This window comes from Oncorhynchus masou, chromosome 13 (genome assembly GCF_036934945.1).
Source record: "Oncorhynchus masou masou isolate Uvic2021 chromosome 13, UVic_Omas_1.1, whole genome shotgun sequence".
NCBI lineage: Eukaryota > Metazoa > Chordata > Actinopteri > Salmoniformes > Salmonidae > Oncorhynchus > Oncorhynchus masou.
This window is the reverse complement of record NC_088224.1, coordinates 18,884,731-18,904,322: the sequence shown is the minus strand read 5'-3', so window position 1 is coordinate 18,904,322 and position 19,592 is coordinate 18,884,731. Positions and strand designations below refer to the sequence as shown.

At 48.3% G+C, this 19,592-nt stretch overlaps 1 protein-coding gene across 4 annotated transcripts in view; it reads right to left on the bottom strand.

Moving 5' to 3' along the window:
* Window positions 1–19,592, bottom strand: part of LOC135551865 (protein PALS2-like) — a 73,931-nt gene that overhangs the window by 26,355 nt on the left and 27,984 nt on the right. For 2 of the 4 annotated variants that reach the window (XM_064983134.1, XM_064983137.1), the window contains exons 2-3: window positions 15,060–15,120; window positions 13,390–13,426 (exon numbers count right to left, since the gene is read on the bottom strand). The exons of 1 other annotated variant lie outside the window; for it this stretch is intronic. In XM_064983134.1, coding sequence (XP_064839206.1) covers window positions 13,390–13,399 — 10 coding nt within the window. In that variant the 5' untranslated portion in view covers window positions 13,400–13,426; window positions 15,060–15,120. The remainder of the gene's footprint in view (window positions 1–13,389; window positions 13,427–15,059; window positions 15,121–19,592) is intronic. One more of the 4 variants, XM_064983135.1, reaches the window with a different exon arrangement.

The following is a 19,592-nucleotide window of genomic DNA, read 5'->3' as shown; positions in this document are numbered from 1 at the left end:
CACAAAGACATTTAGACAGACGTTTGTGTGCTTTGCATCTACTTAGTGTAAATACAGTTGAAGTCTGAAGTTTACATACACTTAAGTTAGAGTCATTAAAACTTATTTTTCAACCACTCCACAAATTCCTTGTTAACAAACTATAGTTTTGGCAAGTCGGTTAGGACATCTACTTTGACACAAGCATGACACAAGTAATATTTCCTACAATTGTTTACACCATGGGACCACGCAGCTGTCATACCGCTCAGGAAGGAGACGCATTCTGTTTCCTGGTGATGAACGCACTTTGGTGTGAAAAGTGCAAATCAATCGCAGAACAACAGCAAAGGACCTTGTGAAGATGCTGGAGGAAACAGGTACAAAAGTATCTATATCCACAGTAAAACGAGTCCAATATTGACATAACTTGAAAGGCCGCTCAGCAAGGAAGAAGCCACTGCTCCAAAACCCCCATAAAAAAAGTCAGACTACGGTTTGCAACTGCACATAGGGACAAAGATCTAACTTTTTGGAGAAATGTCCTCTGGTCTGATGAAACAAAATAGATCTCTTTGGCCATAATGACCATCGTTATGTTTGGAGGAAAAAGGAGGAGGATTGCAAGCCAAAGAACACCATCCCAATCGTGAAGCACAGGGGTGACAGCATCATGATGTGGGGGTGCTTTGCTGCAGGAGGGACTGGTGCACTTCAAAAATAGATGGCATCATGAGAATGGAAAATTATGTGGATATATTGAAGCAACATCTCAAGACATCCGTCAGGAAGTTAAAGCTTGGTCGCAAATGGGTCTTCCAAATGGACAATGACCCCAAGCATACTCCCAAAGTTGTGGCAAAATGGCTAAAAGGACAACAAAGTCAAGGTATTGGAGTGGCCATCACAAAGCCCTGACCTCAATCCTATAGAAAATTTGTGGACAGAACTGAAAAAGCGTGTGTGATCAAGGAGGACTTGATCACATGCTCTGTCAGGAGGAATGGGCCAAAATTCACCCAAGTTATTGTGGAAAGCTTGTGGAAAGCTACACAAATATTTGACCCAAGATAAACAATTTGAAGGCAATGCTACCAAATGCTAATTGAGTGTATGTAAACTTCTGACCCACTGGGAATGTGATGAAAGAAATAAAAGCTGAAATAAATAATTCTCTCTACTATTATATTGACATTTCACATTCTTAAAATAAAGTGGTGATCCTAACTGACCTAAGACATGGACTTTTTACTAGGATAAAATATCAGGAATTGTGAAAAACTGAGTTTAAATGTATTTGACTGAAGTGTATGTAAACTTCCGAATTCAACTGTAAGCAGTACTGACTATGAAAGAGATAACTGTGGCAGATTTCTGTTAACTTAATCTCTGGGTTGACCTTCTCCCTCTGGGTCAAGCCAATATGTTTTTGTACCCCAGAGGAGTTTGTTCACAGAGTTCACTGAACCTCAGTGTGTGTGTGTGTGTGTATGTGTGTGTGTGTGTGTGTGTGTGTGTCTTTGCATAAGTATATGTGCATCAGATCAAAGGATACATTCCACTATGTTACTCTGACGTGGGTGGGGGGATGGCATAAATACTTTATAATCCCTGAATATGAATTGCATAAGAAGAGATACAATTACTACAGTAACACTCCAATACCGTTCCACTTGCAAATGCATCTTCAATGTACTTACACTACACAATATTATAAAAGGTAGCATAGTTAGTCTTTCTCTAGCATAGAGGGTAGAGGAAGGGTTTTTTCATCTCCTATTTTAAGTTGTAATTCATTAATATTCTGAAGCAGCAAAGTATTTTATTTCTCTCTCTTCTTGCCTCTTCCTTTCTCCACTCCATTTCTCTCTCTCTCCCTCTCTCCCTGTATGTCCCGTAAACCATGTGGTACAGTACAATGACTCACTTCTCTTTTCCGAAATGCTTCCTCTGTCCAGGAATAAAAAAAAGTCAACAAACACTCACAATCTGGCAACCCGTTTCCTCACCTACGTACACAACAAATACCCGACAGTCTCTGACCTGTGGATAGTGATACTAACTAGCAATCCCTTCCTTCTGTCACAAACTGTTATGAAATACCTATCCAAAACAGCCTTTGCACTTTGGAACAGGCAAGTCTCTCTTCGCTAGTGACTGGACAGTAGACACTACGTAACCCACAAATAGTTCTGAAATATTGGTCAAAAAGTATCTTTCCCCTGGAAGGTAATGAATAGCTGGCAAGGCATATCTAGCTGGAAACAATAGCTCTCTCTCTGTTGTACTAATATCGGGCAACAAATATTTTCCATAGTATAACTATCTGGCAACTGAGAGTCTTGCCTCCGGATGTGTTGGCCCCTCTGTGGGCTCAGCAGCCGCCCCCTCCCTGGACCCAACCACCCCCTCCCTGGACCCAGCCGCCCCCTCCCTGGACCCAGCCGCCCCCTCCCTGGACCCAACCACCCCCTCTCCTGTCCCGCCTGCCTCTCCTGTCCCGCCTGCCTCTCCCGTCCCGCCTGCATCCGGAGGGGGCTCCACCTCTACCTCCAACCCGTTGGGACAGGCGTCCTCCATAGCCAGGACCATGACCGCTCCTCGACCACAGCAATGCTTACCTAACCGAAAGATTACCCCCACCACCTCCACTGAGGGACAGTTGGTCTAAAGCTAGCTGCTCTGCCCTTCAACTTCCAACTACTACACAATGAGCAACAGTCACAGAGAGAAGGAAGAGAGAGAAGGATACAGGGAGATAGAGGACAGAGAAAGACAGATAGAAAGACAATGAGAAACAATAGCAGGGGGATTAAACTAAAAGCAATTTACAGAAAAAGGAGATGAAAGAGAGACAGGAGATGATAGAGGGACAGGAGATGATAGCGAGACAGGAGATGAAAGAGAGACAGTAGATGATAGAGATATGAGATGAAAGAGAGACAGGAGATGAATGAGAGAAAGGAGATGAAAGAGACAGGAGATGAAAGAGACAGGAGATGAAAGAGAGATATGAGATGATAGAGAGACAGGAGATGATAGAGAGATGAGATGATAGAGAGATATGAGATGAAAGAGAGACAGGAGATGAAAGAGAGACGGGAGATGATAGAGAGACAGGAGATGAAAGAGAGACAGGAGATGAAAGAGAGACAGGTGATGAAAGAGAGACAGGTGATGAAAGAGAGACAGGAGATGAAAGAGAGACAGGAGATGAAAGAGAGACAGGAGATGAAAGAGAGACAGGAGATGAAAGAGAGACAGGAGATGACAGAGAGACAGGAGATGATAGAGAGACAGGAGATGATAGAGAGATAGGGGATGATAGATACGAGATGATAGAGATATAGGAGATGATAGAGAGCTATAAGATGATAGGAGATGATTGATAGGAGATGATAGAGAGCTATGAGATGATAGATAGGAGATGATTGATAGATAGGACATGATAGAAATAGGAGTTGATAGACAGGAGATGATAGATAGGAGATGATAGAGAGATATGAGATGGAAGAGAAACAGGAGATGATAGAGAGACAGGAGATGATAGAGAGACAGGAGATGATAGAGAGACAGGAGATGAAAGAGAGACAGAAGATGAAAGAGAGAAAGGAGATGTTAGAGAGAAAGGAGATGATAGAGAGACAGGAGATGATAGAGAGACAGGAGATGATAGAGAGAAAGGAGATGATAGAGAGAAAGGAGATGATAGAGAGACAGGAGATGATAGAGAGACAGGAGATGATAGAGAGACAGGAGATGATAGAGAGATGCTGTTTGTTTCAGTCTGGCCCATATCCCCATCTCTGATGCACAGACCGGTTTAGGTTTTTAAATGACCTGGTTTTCAATGTTTGGTTTGTTAAATATGATACGACACTCCGATGACTGTAATGTTAGCTCTTATAGTTTACTCCTCTTGCTACTGATATCAGTCCTGTTGTATGTGAGCGAGCTAGCTCCCTCTCTCTTCCCTCCCTCCCTGTCCCCAGTCACACCCACCCTCCTCTCAATTCAATTCAATTCTAGGGGCCTTATTGGCATGGGAAACATATGTTAACATTGCCAAAGCAAGTGAAGTAGATAATATACAAAAGTGAAATAAACAATCAAAATGAACAGTAGACATTACACTCACATAAGTTCCAAAAGTATAAAGACATTAAAATGTTATATTATGTATATATACAGTGTTGTAACGATGTGCAAGTAGTTAAAGTACTAAAGGGAAAAGAAATGAACATAAATATGGGTTGTATTTACAATGGAGTTTGTTCTTCACCTTTTCTTGTGGCAACAGGTCACAAATCTTGCTGTTGTGATGGCACACTGAGGTAGATTTTTTTTTACCTTTATTTTACTAGGCAAGTCAGTTAAGAACAAATTCTTATTTGCAATGACGGACAGAACGACAGATTTGTACCTTGTCAGCTCGGGGATTCGAACTTGCAACCTTTCGGTTACTAGTCCAACACTCTAACCACTAGGCTACCCTGCCGCCGTTGATCAAAATCGAGTTTGAATTCTAATTCTTTGTGGATCTGTATAATCTGAGGGAAATATGTGTCTCTAATATGGTCATACACTTGGCAGGAGGTTAGGAAGTGCAGCTCAGTTTCCACCTCATTTTGTGGGCAGTGTGCAAATAGCCTGTCTTCTCTTGAGAGCCAGGTCTGCCTATGGCGGATTTTCTCAATAGCAAGGCTATGCTCACTGAGTAAGTAGAATTTAACGGCTCTTTTCTGGAATTTTATAATTGGCGGGAATCGACCTAATTCTGCTCTGCATGCATTATTTGGTGTTTTAAATTGTACACTGAGGAGATTTTTGCAGAATTCTGAATGCAGTCTCAATTTGGTGTTTGTCCCATTTTGTGAATTCTTGGTTGGTGAGCGGACCCCATACCTCACAACCATAAAGGGCAATGGGTTCAAAACTGATTCAAGTATTTTTTGCCAGATCCTAATTGGTATGTCAAAATGTATGTTCCTTTTGATTGCATAGAATTCCCTTATTGCCTTGTCTCTCAGATTGTTCACAGCATTATGGAAATTACCTGTGGCGCTGATGTTTAGGGAAAGGTATGTAAAGTTTTTTGTGTGCTCTCGGGCAACGGTGTCTAGATGGAATTTGTATTTGTGGTCCTGGCAACTGGACCTTTTTTGGAACACCATTATTTTTGTCTTACTGAGATTTACTGTCAGGGTCCACACCCACCTCTGACAGAGTTTGTGCCCAGAAGATCTAGGTGCTGCTGTTCCCAGTCACACCCAGACCCTCACACCCACCCTCCTCTCGGTCTGTTCCCAGTCACACCCACCCTCCTCTCTTCCCTCCCTGTTCCCAGTCACACCCACCCCCTAGTCACACCCACCCTCCTCCCTTCCCTCCCTCCCTGTTCCCAGTCACACCCACCCTCCTCCCAGTCACACCCACCCCCTCTCTTCCCCCCTCCCTCCCCAGTTCCTCTCCCCAGTCCCTCCCCTCTCTTCCCTCCCTCCCTGTTCCCAGTCACACCCACCCCCTCTCTTCCCTCCCTCCCTCCCTCCCTCCCTGTTCCCAGTCACACCCACCCCCTCTCTCCCCCCTCCCTGTTCCCAGTCACACCCACCCTCCTCTCTCTTCCCTCCCTCCCAGTGTTCCCAGTCACACCCACCCCCCCCTCTCTCTTCCCTCACACCCACCCTCCCCTCCCCCTCCCTCCCTGTTCCCAGTCACACCCACCCTCCTCTCTCTCCCTCCCTCCCAGTCCACCCACCCCCTCCTCAACCCTCCCTCCCTGTTCCCAGTCACACCCACCCTCCTCCTCCCTCCCCTCTGTTCCCAGTCCACCCACCCTCCCTGTCCCCTCCCTCCCTGTTCCCAGTCACCCCACCCCCTCTAACTTCCCTCCCTCCCTGTTCCCAGTCACACCCACCCCCTCTCTTCCCTCCCTCCCTCCCCAGTGTCCCCAGTCACACCCACCCCCCCTCTCTCCACTCTTCCCTGTTCCCAGTCCCCCACCCTGTTCCCCAGTCACACCCACCCTCCTCTCCTCCCTCCCTCCCTCCCAGTCACACCCACCCTCCTCCCCCTCCCTCCCTGTTCCCAGTCACACCCACCCTCCTCTTCCCTCTTGTTCCCAGTCCCTCCCTGTTCCCAGTCACACCCACCCCCTCCTCTCCCTCCCTCCCTGTCCCTCACACCCACCCCTCCTCTCCCTCCCTCCCTGTCCCCAGTCACACCCACCCTCCCTCTCTTCCCTCCCTCCCTGTTCCCAGTCACACCCACCCACCCCCCTCCCTCCCTGTTCCCAGTCACACCCACCCCCTCCCTCCCTCCCTTCCCAGTCACACCCACCCCCCCTCCCTCCCTCCCTGTTCCCAGTCCCCCACCCCCTCCCTGTTCCCAGTCACACCCACCCTCCTCTCCCTCCCTGTCCCCAGTCCCCCACCCTCCTCTCCCTGTTCCCAGTCACACCCACCCCCTCTCTTCCCTCCCTCCCTGTCCCCAGTCACACCCACCCCTCCCTCCCTCCCTGTCCCCAGTCACACCCACCCCCTCCTCCCTCCCTGTTCCCCCACCCCCTCCCTCCCCCTGTTCCCAGTCACACCCACCCCCTCTTTCCCTCCCTCCCTGTTCCCAGTCACACCCACCCCCCCCTCTCTTCCCTCCCTCCCTGTTCCCAGTCACACCCACCCCCTCTCTTCCCTCCCTCCCTGTCCCTCCCCACCCCCCCCTGTCTTCCCCTCCCTCCCTGTTCCCAGTCACACCCACCCCCTCTCTTCCCTGTTCCCAGTCACACCCACCCCCTCCCTCCCTCCCTCCCTGTCCCCAGTCACACCCACCCCCTCTCTTCCCTCCCTCCCTGTTCCCAGTCACACCCACCCAGTCACCCCACCCCCTCTCCCTCCCTGTTCCCAGTCACACCCACCCCCCCCTCCCTCCCTGTTCCCAGTCACACCCACCCCCTTCCCTCCCTCCCTGTTCCCAGTCACACCCACCCCCTCCTCTCTCCCTCCCTCTCCCTGTTCCCAGTCACACCCACCCTCCTCCCTCCCTCCCTCTTCCCTCCCTCCCCTGTTCCCAGTCACACCCACCCTCCTCTCTCCCTCCCTGTTCCCTCCCTCCCTGTTCCCAGTCACACCCACCCCTCCTTCTCTCCCTCCCTCCCTGTTCCCAGTCACACCCACCCCCTCTCTTCCCTCCCTCCCTCCCCAGTGTCCCCTCCCTCCCTGTTCCCAGTCACACCCACCCCCCTCCTCCCTCCCTCCCTGTTCCCTCCCTCCCTGTTCCCTCCCTCCCTGTTCCCAGTCAGACCCACCCCCTCTCCCTCCCTCCCCAGTCCACCCACCCCCTCCCTGTCCCCAGTCACACCCACCCCCTCTCTTCCCTCCCTCCCTGTTCCCAGTCACACCCACCCTCCCTGTTCACACCCACCCTCCTCTCTTCCCTCCCTCCCCTGTTCAGTCACCCACCCCCTCTTCCCTCCCTCCCTGTTCCCAGTCACACCCACCCCCCCTCTCTTCCCTCCCTCCCTGTTCCCAGTCACACCCAGTTCCCAGTCACCCCACCCCCTCTCTTCCCTCCCTCCCTGTCCCCAGTCACACCCACCCCCTCTTTCCTCCCTCCCTGTTCCCAGTCACACCCACCCTCCTCTCTGCCCTCCCTCCCTGTTCCCAGTCACACCCCCCTCCTCTCTTCCCTCCCTCCCTGTTCCCAGTCACACCCACCCACTCCCCCTCCCTCCCTGTTCCCAGTCACACCCACCCTCCCCTCTCTTCCCTCCCTCCCTGTTCCCAGTCACACCCACCCCCTCTCTTCCCTCCCTCCCTGTTCCCAGTCACACCCACCCCCTCTCTTCCCTCTCTCCCTGTTCCCAGTCACACCCACCCCCTCCTCTCTTCCCTCCCTCCCTGTTCCCAGTCACACCCACCCCCTCTCTTCCCCCTCCCCATGTTCCCAGTCACACCCACCCCCTCTCTCTTCCCTCCCCCCTGTTCCCAGTCACACCCACCCTCCCCCTTCCCTCCCTCCCTCCCTCCCTCCCTGTTCCCAGTCACACCCACCCCCTCTCTCTTCCCTCCCCCCCTGTTCCCAGTCCACCCACCCTCCTCTCTTCCCTCCCTCCCTGTTCCCAGTCACACCCACCCCCCTCTCTTCCCTCCCTCCCTGTTCCCAGTCACACCCACCCCACTCTTCCCCTCTCCTCTCCCTCCCTCCCTGTTCCCAGTCACACCCACCCCCTCTTCCCTCCCTCTCCCTCCCTCCACCCACCCCCTCTCTTCCCTCCCTCCCTGTTCCCAGTCACACCCACCCCCTCTCTTCCCTCCCTCCCTCACACCCACCCCCTCTCTCTCTTCCCTCCCTCCCTGTTCCCAGTCCCACCCCACCCCCTCTCTCCCTCCCTCCCTGTTCCCAGTCACACCCACCCTCCCTCTTCCCTCCCTCCCTGTTCCCAGTCACACCCACCCCCTCTCTCTCCCTCCCTCCCCAGTCCCTGTTCCCAGTCACACCCACCACCCTCCCCTCTTCCCTCCCTCCCTGTTCCCAGTCACACCCACCCTCCTCTCTTCCCTCCCTCCCTGTTCCCAGTCACACCCACCCCCTCTCTTCCCTCCTCCCTGTTCCCAGTCACACCCACCCTCCTCTCTTCCCTCCCTTCCCAGTCAGACCCACCCCCCTCCCCCTCCCTCCCTGTTCCCAGTCACACCCACCCTCCTCTTCCCTCCCTCCCTGTCCCCAGTCCACCCACCCCCTCTCTCTTCCCTCCCTCCCTGTTCCCAGTCACACCCACCCCCTCTCTCCTCCCTCCCTGTTCCCCAGTCCCTCCCTCCCTCCCTCCCTCCCTGTCCCCAGTCACACCCACCCCCTCTCTCCCCTCCCTCCCTGTTCCCAGTCACACCCACCCCCTCTCTCTTCCCTCCCCCCTGTTCCCCAGTCCACACCCACCCTCCTCCTCCCCTCCCTCCCTGTTCCCAGTCACACCCTCCTCTTCCCTCCCTCCCTGTCCCAGTCACACCCACCCCCTCTCTTTCCCTCCCTCCCTGTTCCCAGTCCCACCCCCTCTCTTCCCTCCTCCCTCCCAGTCACACCCACCCCCCTGTCCCCAGTCCCCTCTTCCCTCCCTCCCTGTTCCCAGTCACCCACCCCCTCTAGTCACACCTCCCCTCCCTCCCTGTTCCCAGTCACACCCACCCCCTCTCTCCCTCCCTCCCTGTCCCTCCCTCCCCTGTCCCCAGCCACACCCACCCTCCTCTTCCCTTCCTTCCCTCCCTGTTCCCAGTCAGACCCACCCCCTCTCTCCCTCCCTCCCTCCCTGTCCCAGTCACACCCACCCCCTCTCTCTTCCCTCCCTCCCTGTCCCAGTCACCCCCACCCCCTCTCTCTTCCCTCCCTCCCTGTTCCCAGTCCCCACCTCTCTCTCCCCCTGTCCCTCCCCAGTCACCCCCACCCCCTATTCTCTCTTCCCTCCCAGTCCCCACCCCCTCTGTCTCCAGTCACCCCACCCCCTCTCTTCCCTCCCTCCCTGTTCCCAGTCAGACCCACCCCCTCTCTTTGCTTGAATCTGACCGCAAAAACACAGGATTACAGAATCTGTTCCGAATTCTCTCTATTTCTCTCTCTCCCTCCCTTGCCCTCTCTCAACGTTCTCAGTGTGATTCTCTGTAATCCCACCCTCCTCTTCCCTCCCCCTGTTCCCAGTCACCCACCCCTTCTCTTCCCTCCCTCTGTCCCCAGTCACACCCACCCCCTCCTTCCCTCCTCCCTGTTCCCACTACGGTAGCTCTCTAGAAGACATTATATCTGATACAATTGAAGTCGGAAGTTTACATACACTTAGGTCGGAGTCATTAAAACTTGTTTTTCAACTACTCCACGCATTTCTTGTTAACAAACTATAGTTTTGGCAAGTTGGTTAGGACATCTACTTTGTGCATGACACAAGTCATTTTTCCAACAATTGTTTACAGACAGATTATTTCACTTATAATTCGCTGTATCAAAATTCCAGTGGGTCAGAAGTTTACATACACTAAGTTGACTGTGCCTTTAACTTCTTCGATATAGGGGGCGCTCTTTTAATTTTTGGATAAAGAAAGTTCCCGTTTTAAACAAGATATTTTTTCACAAAAAGATGCTTGACTATGCATATAATTGACAGCTTTGGAAAGAAAACACTCTGACGTTTCCAAAACTGCGAAGATATTATCTGTGAGTGCCCCAGAACTGATGCTACAGGCGAAACCAATATTACATTTCAAACAGGAAATGGCACAGATTTTGAGGGCGCTGTGTTCCAATGTCTCCTTATATGGCTGTGAATGCGCCAGGAATGAGCCTACACTTTCTGTCGTTTCCCCAAGGTGTCTGCAGCATTGTGACATATTGGTAGGCATATCATTGGAAGATTGACCATAAGAGACTACATTTACCAGGTGCCCGCTTGGTGTCCTCCGTCAAAATTATTGCGTAATCTCCAGCTGCGTGCATTTTACCATTTGCTTCAGAGGAGAAAGTCAACTGCCACGAATGATTTATCATCGAATAGATATGTGAAAAACACCTTGAGGATTGATTCTAAACAACATTTGCCATGTTTCTGTCGATATTATGGAGTTAATTTGGAAAAAAGTTTGGCGTTGTAATGACTGAATTTTCGGGGGGTTTTCTTAGCCAAACGTGATGAACAAAACGGAGCGATTTCTACTACACTAATAATCCTTTTGGAAAAACTGAACATTTGCTATCTAACTGAGAGTCTCCTCATTGAAAACATCCGAAGTTCTTACATTTACATTTACATTTAAGTCATTTAGCAGACGCTCTTATCCAGAGCGACTTACAAATTGGTGAATTCACCTTCTTCAAAGGTAAATGATTTTATTTGAATGCTTTTCTTGTTTTTGTGAAAATGTTGCCTGCTGAATGCTAGGCTTAATGCTATGCTAGCTATCAATACTCTTACACAAATGCTTGTGTGAATATGGTTGAAAAGCATATTTTGAAAATCTGAGATGACAGTGTTGTTAACAAAAGGCTAAGCTTGTGAGTGAATATATTTCTTTCATTTCATTTGCGATTTTCATGAATAGTTAACGTTGCGTTATGCTAATGAGCTTGAGGCTATGATTACGCTCCCGGATATGGGATTGCTCGACGCAAGAAGTTAAACAACTTGGAAAAGTCCAGAAAATGATGTCATGGCTTTATAAGTTTCTGATAGGCTAAATGATATCATTTTAGTCAATTGGAGGTGTACCTGTGGATGTATGTCACGACTTCGGCTAAAGTCGGTTCCTCTCCTTGTTCGGGCGGCGCTTGGCGTCGCCCGTCTACAAGCCATCGCCGATCCACTTTTAATTTTCCATTTGTTTTGTCTTTGTTTCTACACCCCTGTTTTTTATTCCCCTAATTATTGTTCATGTATTTAACCCTCTGTTCCCCCCATGGTGTTGTGCGGGATTGTTTTATGTCATGTTCGGTAATGTTGGTGACTGGTTATTTTAGACGGGTGCTGTTTCTTGCCCGTGTGTAAAAGTTGATGTTCGTGTGTTTATGTTTGGGCAAGTGTATTGTTTTACCTTGCACCATTCATTATTCTGAGTAAAGTTATGTTCCTCACAATTCTCTGCTCTCCTGCGCGTGACTGCATACACCAGCAACACCCACCATTCTGAAAATGTATTTCATGGCCTACCTTCAAACTCAGTGCCTCTTTGCTTGACATCATGGGAAAATCAAAAGAAGTCAGCCAAGACCTCAGAAAAAAAACTGGTTCATCCTTGGGAGCATTTTCCAAACGCCTGAAGGTACAACGTTCATCTGTACAAACAACAGTACGCAAGTATAAACATCATGGGACCACGCAGCTGTCATACCGCTCAGGAAGGAGACGCGTTCTGTCTCTAGAGATGAACGTACTTTGGTGTGAAAAGTGCAAATCAATCCCAGAACAACAGCAAAGGCCATTGTGAAGATGCTGGAGGAAACAGGTACAAAAGTATCTATATCCACAGTAAAACGAGTCCTATATCGACATAACTTGAAAGGCCGCTCAGAATGGAAGAAGCCACTGCTCCAAAACCGCATAAAAAGCCAGACTACGGTTTGCAACTGCACATGGGGACAAAAATCATACTTTTTTTGATAAATGTCCTCTGGTCTGGAGAAAGAAAAATAACTGTTTGGCCATAATGACCATCGTTATGTTTGGAGGAAAAAGGGGGAGGCTTCCAAACAAAAAAACTCCATTCCAACCGTGAAGCACGGGGGTGGCAGCATCATGATGTGGGGGTGCTTTACTGCAGGAGGGACTGGTGCACTTCACAAAATAGATGGCATCCTGAGGCATGAAAATGATGTGGCTATATTGAAGCAACATCCCAAGACATCAGTCAGGAAGTTAAAGCTTGGTCACAAATGGGTCTTCCAAATGGACAATGACCCCAAGCATACTTCCAAAGATGTGGCAAAATGGCTAAAGGACAACAAAGTCAAGGTATTGGAGTGGCCATCACAAAAACCTGACCTCAATTCTATAGAAAATGTGTGGGAAGAACTGAAGAAGCATGTGCGAGCAAGGAGGCCTACAAACCTGACTCAGTTACACCAGCTCTGTCAGGAGGAACGGGCCAAAATTCACCCAATTTATTGTGGGAAGCGTATGGAAGGCGACCCGAAACGTTGGACCCAAGTTAAACAATTTAAAGGCAATGCTACCAAATACTAATTGAGTGTATGTAAACTCGAGGTCGACCGATTATGATTTTTCAACGCCGATACCGATTATTGGAGGATGCCGATTAATCGGTCGACCTCTAGTGTAAACTTCTGACCCACTGGGAATGTGATGAAAGAAATAAAAGCTGAAATAAATAATTCTCTCTACTATTATTCTGACATTTCACATTCTTAAAATAAAGTGGTGATCCTAACTGAACTAAGACAGGGAACTTCTACTAGGTCTAAATGTCAGGAATTGTGAAACTGAGTTTAAATGTATTTGGCTAAGGTGTATGTAAACTTCCGACTTCAACTGTATATGCACTCAATTTAATTCTACTTTTTTTTTTAAATGTCATGGTGTATGACTTAACTATACCCTTTCCACCCCCACATGTTTAAAATAAACAAATCAAAGCACATAGACTGTAAAGATAGCGCCCTGAAGAATATCAGGTGAGCAAAGCATCATGGGATGAATAATTGTGTAATGAAAAGCAGTTGATCAGAAAAAGGGGGGCATTAAACTGAAGGCTCCAGGGTTTGGATGTTTATGTGTTTATGACAGGTTAAACGATATGGAACAGTGATGAGGTAACATTAGCCAGCATTCTCACAATAGCATTACACCAATGTTAAAACAGCATTATATTAGCGTTATACAGGTGTTTAAGGGCTGTAGATACAGGGGATGTCTTCCTCTACCTGTGATCATGGTTGTGACTGGGTTGTCAGGGTGGAACTGTAAAGACAAGGCTACAGTCAGATAGTGGTAGTAGCCTGGGGCAACACAAGGCTACAGTCAGATAGTGGTAGTAGCCTGGGGCAACACAAGGCCACAGTTAGATAGTGGTAGTAGCCTGGGGCAACACAAGGCTACATTCAGACAGTGGTAGTAGCCAGGGGCAACACAAGGCTACAGTCAGATAGTGGTAGTAGCCTGGGGCAACACAAGGCTACATTCAGATAGTGGTAGTAGCCAGGGGCAACACAACGCTACAGTCAGATATTGGTAGTAGCCTGGGGCAACACAAGGCTACAGTCAGATAGTGGTAGTAGCCAGGGGCAACACAACGCTACAGTCAGATAGTGGTAGTAGCCTGGGGCAACACAAGGCTACAGTCAGATAGTGGTAGTAGCCAGGGGCAACACAACACTACAGTCAGATAGTGGTAGTAGCCAGGGGTAACACAATGCTACAGTCAGATAGTGGTAGTAGCCAGGGGCAACACAACACTACAGTCAGATAGTGGTAGTAGCCAGGGGCAACACAACGCTACAGTCAGATAGTGGTAGTAGCCAGGGGCAACACAACACTACAGTCAGATAGTGGTAGTAGCCAGGGGCAACACAATGCAACAGTCAGATAGTGGTAGTAGCCAGGGGCAACACAACGCTACAGTCAGATAGTGGTAGTAGCCTGGGGCAACACAAGGCTACATTCAGACAGTGGTAGTAGCCTGGGGCAACACAACACTACAGTCAGATAGTGGTAGTAGCCTGGGGCAACACAAGGCTACATTCAGACAGTGGTAGTAGCCTGGGGCAACACAACACTACAGTCAGATAGTGGTAGTAGCCTGGGGCAACACAACACTACAGTCAGATAGTGGTAGTAGCCAGGGGCAACACAACACTACAGTCAGATAGTGGTAGTAGCCAGGGGTAACACAACGCTACAGTCAGATAGTGGTAGTAGCCTGGGGCAACACAACGCTACAGTCAGATAGTGGTAGTAGCCTGGGGCAACACAAGGCTACATTCAGACAGTGGTAGTAGCCAGGGGCAACACAACACTACAGTCAGATAGTGGTAGTAGCCTGGGGCAACACCACTCTGCTTTGATAACAACAGTCTAGACCAGGGAGAGAGAAGAGTCATGGACAAGCCTTAAGATTGTCTTAACACTCCTGGCACATTCCATACATTACACCCACACAAACGCTTGTTTATATACAAACAGACATACTTCTCTCTCACTCTGTTTCAAACACACACACACACACACACACACACACACACACACACACACACACACACACACACACACACACACACACACACACACACACACACACACACACACACACACACACACACACACACACACACACACACACACACACACACACACACACACACACACACACACACACACACACACACACACACAGATGCTTATAAACATTGGAAAGTGCATTAAAATAAACATGCATTTAAAACACACCCACACAGACCATATAGCCTAAACAGAGACGCACAATCCCAAATACTTGCAGTACAACTATACATAAAACTTATACAACAGATATAACACTCTCAGGACCTATAACGACACCTGTAGGGATAAACAAGAGGACATGTGGTGATCTTACCTGTGTCTGACTGTTAACCCCAATCCTCCCTGCTCTTCTACAATCTACTCATCCGTCAACCCTAGAGACATAGGAGAGAGAGAGATAAGGGGAGAGAGATAAGGGGAGAGAAAGAGGGTAGGGGAAAGAGAGAGAGAGACAGAGTGAGGGGGAGGAAAGAGGGCGAGAGCGAGAGGAAAGAGAAAGCGAGGGGAAAGAAAGAAAGAAAGAGAGAGAGAGAGAGAGAGAGAGAGAGAGAGAGAGAGAGAGAGAGAGAGAGACAATGTTTATGACCAGGAGTTTATACAATCTGTATCTCACACTCGCTCTGACGGGTCATCTTGTTCTTGTCCCGAGAAGGACAGACTATGACAGGGATCCCAGGCACTGATGGGGGCCATTGTTCCTCCGGCACAACACTAATGGGGGCCATTGTTCCTCCAGCACAACACTAATGGGGGCCATTGTTCTTCCAGCACAACACTGATGGGGGTCATTGTTCTTCCAGCACAACACTGATGGGGGTCAATGTTCCTCCAGCACAACACTGATGGGGTCCATTGTTCCTCCAGCACAACACTGATAGGGCCATTGTTCCTCCAGCACAACACTGATGGGGGTCATTGTTCTTCCAGCACAACACTGATGGGGGCCATTGATCCTCTGGGAACAACACTGATGGGGGCCATTGTTCCTCCGGCACAACACTGATGGGGGCCATTATTCCTCCAGGAACAACACTGATGGGCCAATTTTTCCTCCGGGAACAACACTGATAGGGCCATTGTTCCCCTGGGAACAACACTGATGGGGGCCATTGTGTCCACAGACACTCAGGACGTCGCTTAAATCATCATCCTGTGCCATATAGTCCCAGACAGCATAAATGTCATTCAATCCAAGTGTCATTGTCCACTATTATGTGAGAACAACAGGGAAGGTTAGGTAATGCATTTAGCCTAACCTTGAGTATTTTCTCTCTCCATTTCTCTTCTTCCATTCCTGTTCTCGTTCATCCTCCCTTCCCTCTAACCTCTTCCCTCCATCCCAGGTCCAATGACTGAGTGGTAAACAGTAGCTTTTTTAATAAACACTACAGGTCACTCAGCAGCATTAAGCTCTGAATAACTCTAATGAAATGAGATGGGTTAGCAGAATTGTTTTGAATACAGCTAGCAGAAATAACCGCCCACTGCTTTGGTTTTAGCCATGGCAACATGTTCATCTTGATTCCAGCAATATGATCACACAATATGATCACACATGTACGGCCACCATAGAATTACGGTAAACATAATCTAATTGTCCCTTTACAGCAAAGAGAGAGAGAGCGAGAGAGACGTGCCAAATGTTTGACCATATAAGAGACATATAGCCTATGCATGGTCCATATCATCAGGTATGCTATTAGCAATAAGCATTATCACCCGTAGCCCATCTGATGCAGCATAGTGGCTATAAATAAATAGGCTGAAGCATGGGGTTACCCATCTGCATTGACCCTATTGGGCTAATCATTAGCTAGATCCCCAATGTAGTCTTTTAACTAGTTAGCATCCTAATGAAGAATGTTATGTCCCATAAACACACTGAATATAATGTAGGCCTTCCTGTTAGGGTAACTTGAGGTAATTCGCCATTTGGGGTAGCATGCCCCTGCCTATACTTCTCACAGAAACCACTTCCACACCATTTTCACCCCCAACACTTTCCCTGATTGCCACTACTCATCAAAAAATGTTACTATGTCACTCCCCCCCAAATAGTTTGAGGTAGGGTAGCATTTTACCCCAAGTTACTCTACAATTGACTTGTGTTGCATTTAGCCCCATTCTCCCCTATGCACTCATGGTGAATTGCTGAACAGTAACATGCTTAACCATGAAGCTGCTAAAACTCTTAAACTTAACTTAAAATGGTACATTTTGAACACACAGTATTTAGGAGTTGAGAAATAAAGTAGGAAGAGAAAACTGGGATTGTCCTCTTTTTAACAAAGGCCATTAAAACTGCTGTTTTAAGCATTATTGCAAGAATTGTTGTGCATTTGCTTGTAAGAGTGCAAGTTTCCCTCCCTTTGGCACTCAACTTGAATGCGCCTCGAGAGGAATATTTCTCACATAGAACACACAACAAGCCGACTAGGTAAATAGATAAACTATTCTACTATGAGGGTACCTGTTGCCCAAAGCTAACGTTATATGCAGTCAACTACTTAACCCTGTTGCCCAAAGCTAACGTTATATGCAGTCAGCTACTTAACCCTGTTGCCCAAAGCTAACGTTATAAGCAGTCAGCTACTTAACCCTGTTGCCCAAAGCTAACGTTATATGCAGTCAGCTACTTAACCCTGTTGCCCAAAGCTAACGTTATGCAGTCAGCTACTTAACCCTGTTGCCCAAAGCTAACGTTATAAGCAGTCAGCTACTTAACCCTGTTGCCCAAAGCTAACGTTATATGCAGTCAGCTACTTAACCCTGTTGCCCAAAGCTAACGTTATGCAGTCAGCTACTTAACCCTGTTGCCCAAAACTAACGTTATACAGTCAGCTACTTAACCCTGTTGCCCAAAGCTAACGTTATATGCAGTCAGCTACTTAACCCTGTTGCCCAAAGCTAACCAGTCAGCTACTTAACCCTGTTGCCCAAAGCAGTAACGTTATATGCAGTCAGCTACTTAACCCTGTTGCCCAAAGCTAACGTTAGTCAGCTATGTTGCCCAGTCAGCAGTCAGCTACTTAACCCTGTTGCCCAAAGCTAACGTTATATGCAGTCAGCTACTTAACCCTGTTGCCCAAAGCTAACGTTATATGCAGTCAGCTACTTAACCCTGTTGCAGTCAGCTACTTAACCCTGTTGCCCAAAGCTAACGTTATATGCAGTCAGCTACTTAACCCTGTTGCCCAAAGCTAACGTTATATGCAGTCAGCTACTTAACCCTGTTGCCCAAAGCTAACGTTATATGCAGTCAGCTACTTAACCCTGTTGCCCAAAGCTAACGTTATATGCAGTCAGCTACTTAACCCTGTTGCCCAAAGCTAACGTTATATGCAGTCAGCTACTTAACCCTGTTGCCCAAAGCTAACGTTATAGTCAGCTACTTAACCCTGTTGCCCAAAGCTAACGCAAAGTCAGCTCAGCTACTTAACCCTGTTGCCCAAAGCTAACGTTATATGCAGTCAGCTACTTAACCCTGTTGCCCAAAGCTAACGTTATATGCAGTCAGCTACTTAACCCTGTTGCAGTCAGCTACTTAACCCTGTTGCCCAAAGCTAACGTTATTATGCAGTCAGCTACTTAACCCTGTTGCCCAAAGCTAACGTTATATGCAGTCAGCTACTTAACCCTGTTGCCCAAAGCTAACGTTATATGCAGTCAGCTACTTAACCCTGTTGCCCAAAGCTAACGTTATGCAGTCAGCTACTTAACCCTGTTGCCCAAAGCTAACGTTATGCAGTCAGCTACTTAACCCTGTTGCCCAAAGCTAACGTTATGCAGTCAGCTACTTAACCCTGTTGCCCAAAGCTAACGTTATGCAGTCAGCTACTTAACCCTGTTGCCCAAAGCTAACGTTATGCAGTCAGCTACTTAACCCTGTTGCCCAAAGCTAACGTTATGCAGTCAGCTACTTAACCCTGTTGCCCAAAGCTAACGTTATATGCAGTCAGCTACTTAACCCTGTTGCCCAAAGCTAACGTTATATGCAGTCAGCTACTTAACCCTGTTGCCCAAAGCTAACGTTATATGCAGTCAGCTACTTAACCCTGTTGCCCAAAGCTAACGCAGTTACTTAACCCTGCCCAAAGTCAGCTACTTAACCCTGTTGCCCAAAGCTAACGTTATATGCAGTCAGCTACTTAACCCTGTTGCCCAAAGCTAACGTTATATGCAGTCAGCTACTTAACCCTGTTGCCCAAAGCTAACGTTATATGCAGTCAGCTACTTAACCCTGTTGCCCAAAGCTAACGTTATATGCAGTCAGCTACTTAACCCTGTTGCCCAAAGCTAACGTTATATGCAGTCAGCTACTTAACCCTGTTGCCCAAAGCTAACGTTATATGCAGTCAGCTACTTAACCCTGTTGCCCAAAGCTAACGTTATATGCAGTCAGCTACTTAACCCTGTTGCCCAAAGCTATGCAGTCAGCTACTTAACCCTATGCAGTCAGCTACTTAACCCTGTTGCCCAAAGCTAACGTTATATGCAGTCAGCTACTTAACCCTGTTGCCCAAAGCTAACGTCAGCTATTAACCCTGCAAAGTCATATGCTACTACTTAACCCTGTTGCCCAAAGCTAACGTTATATGCAGTCAGCTACTTAACCCTGTTGCCCAAAGCTATGCAGTCAGCTACTTAACCCTGTTGCCCAAAGCTAACGTTATATGCAGTCAGCTACTTAACCCTGTTGCCCAAAGTAACGTTATATGCAGTCAGCTAAACCCTGTTGCCCAAAGCTAACGTTATATGCAGTCAGCTACTTAACCCTGTTGCCCAAAGCTAACGTTATATGCAGTCAGCTACTTAACCCTGTTGCCCAAAGCTAACGTTATGCAGT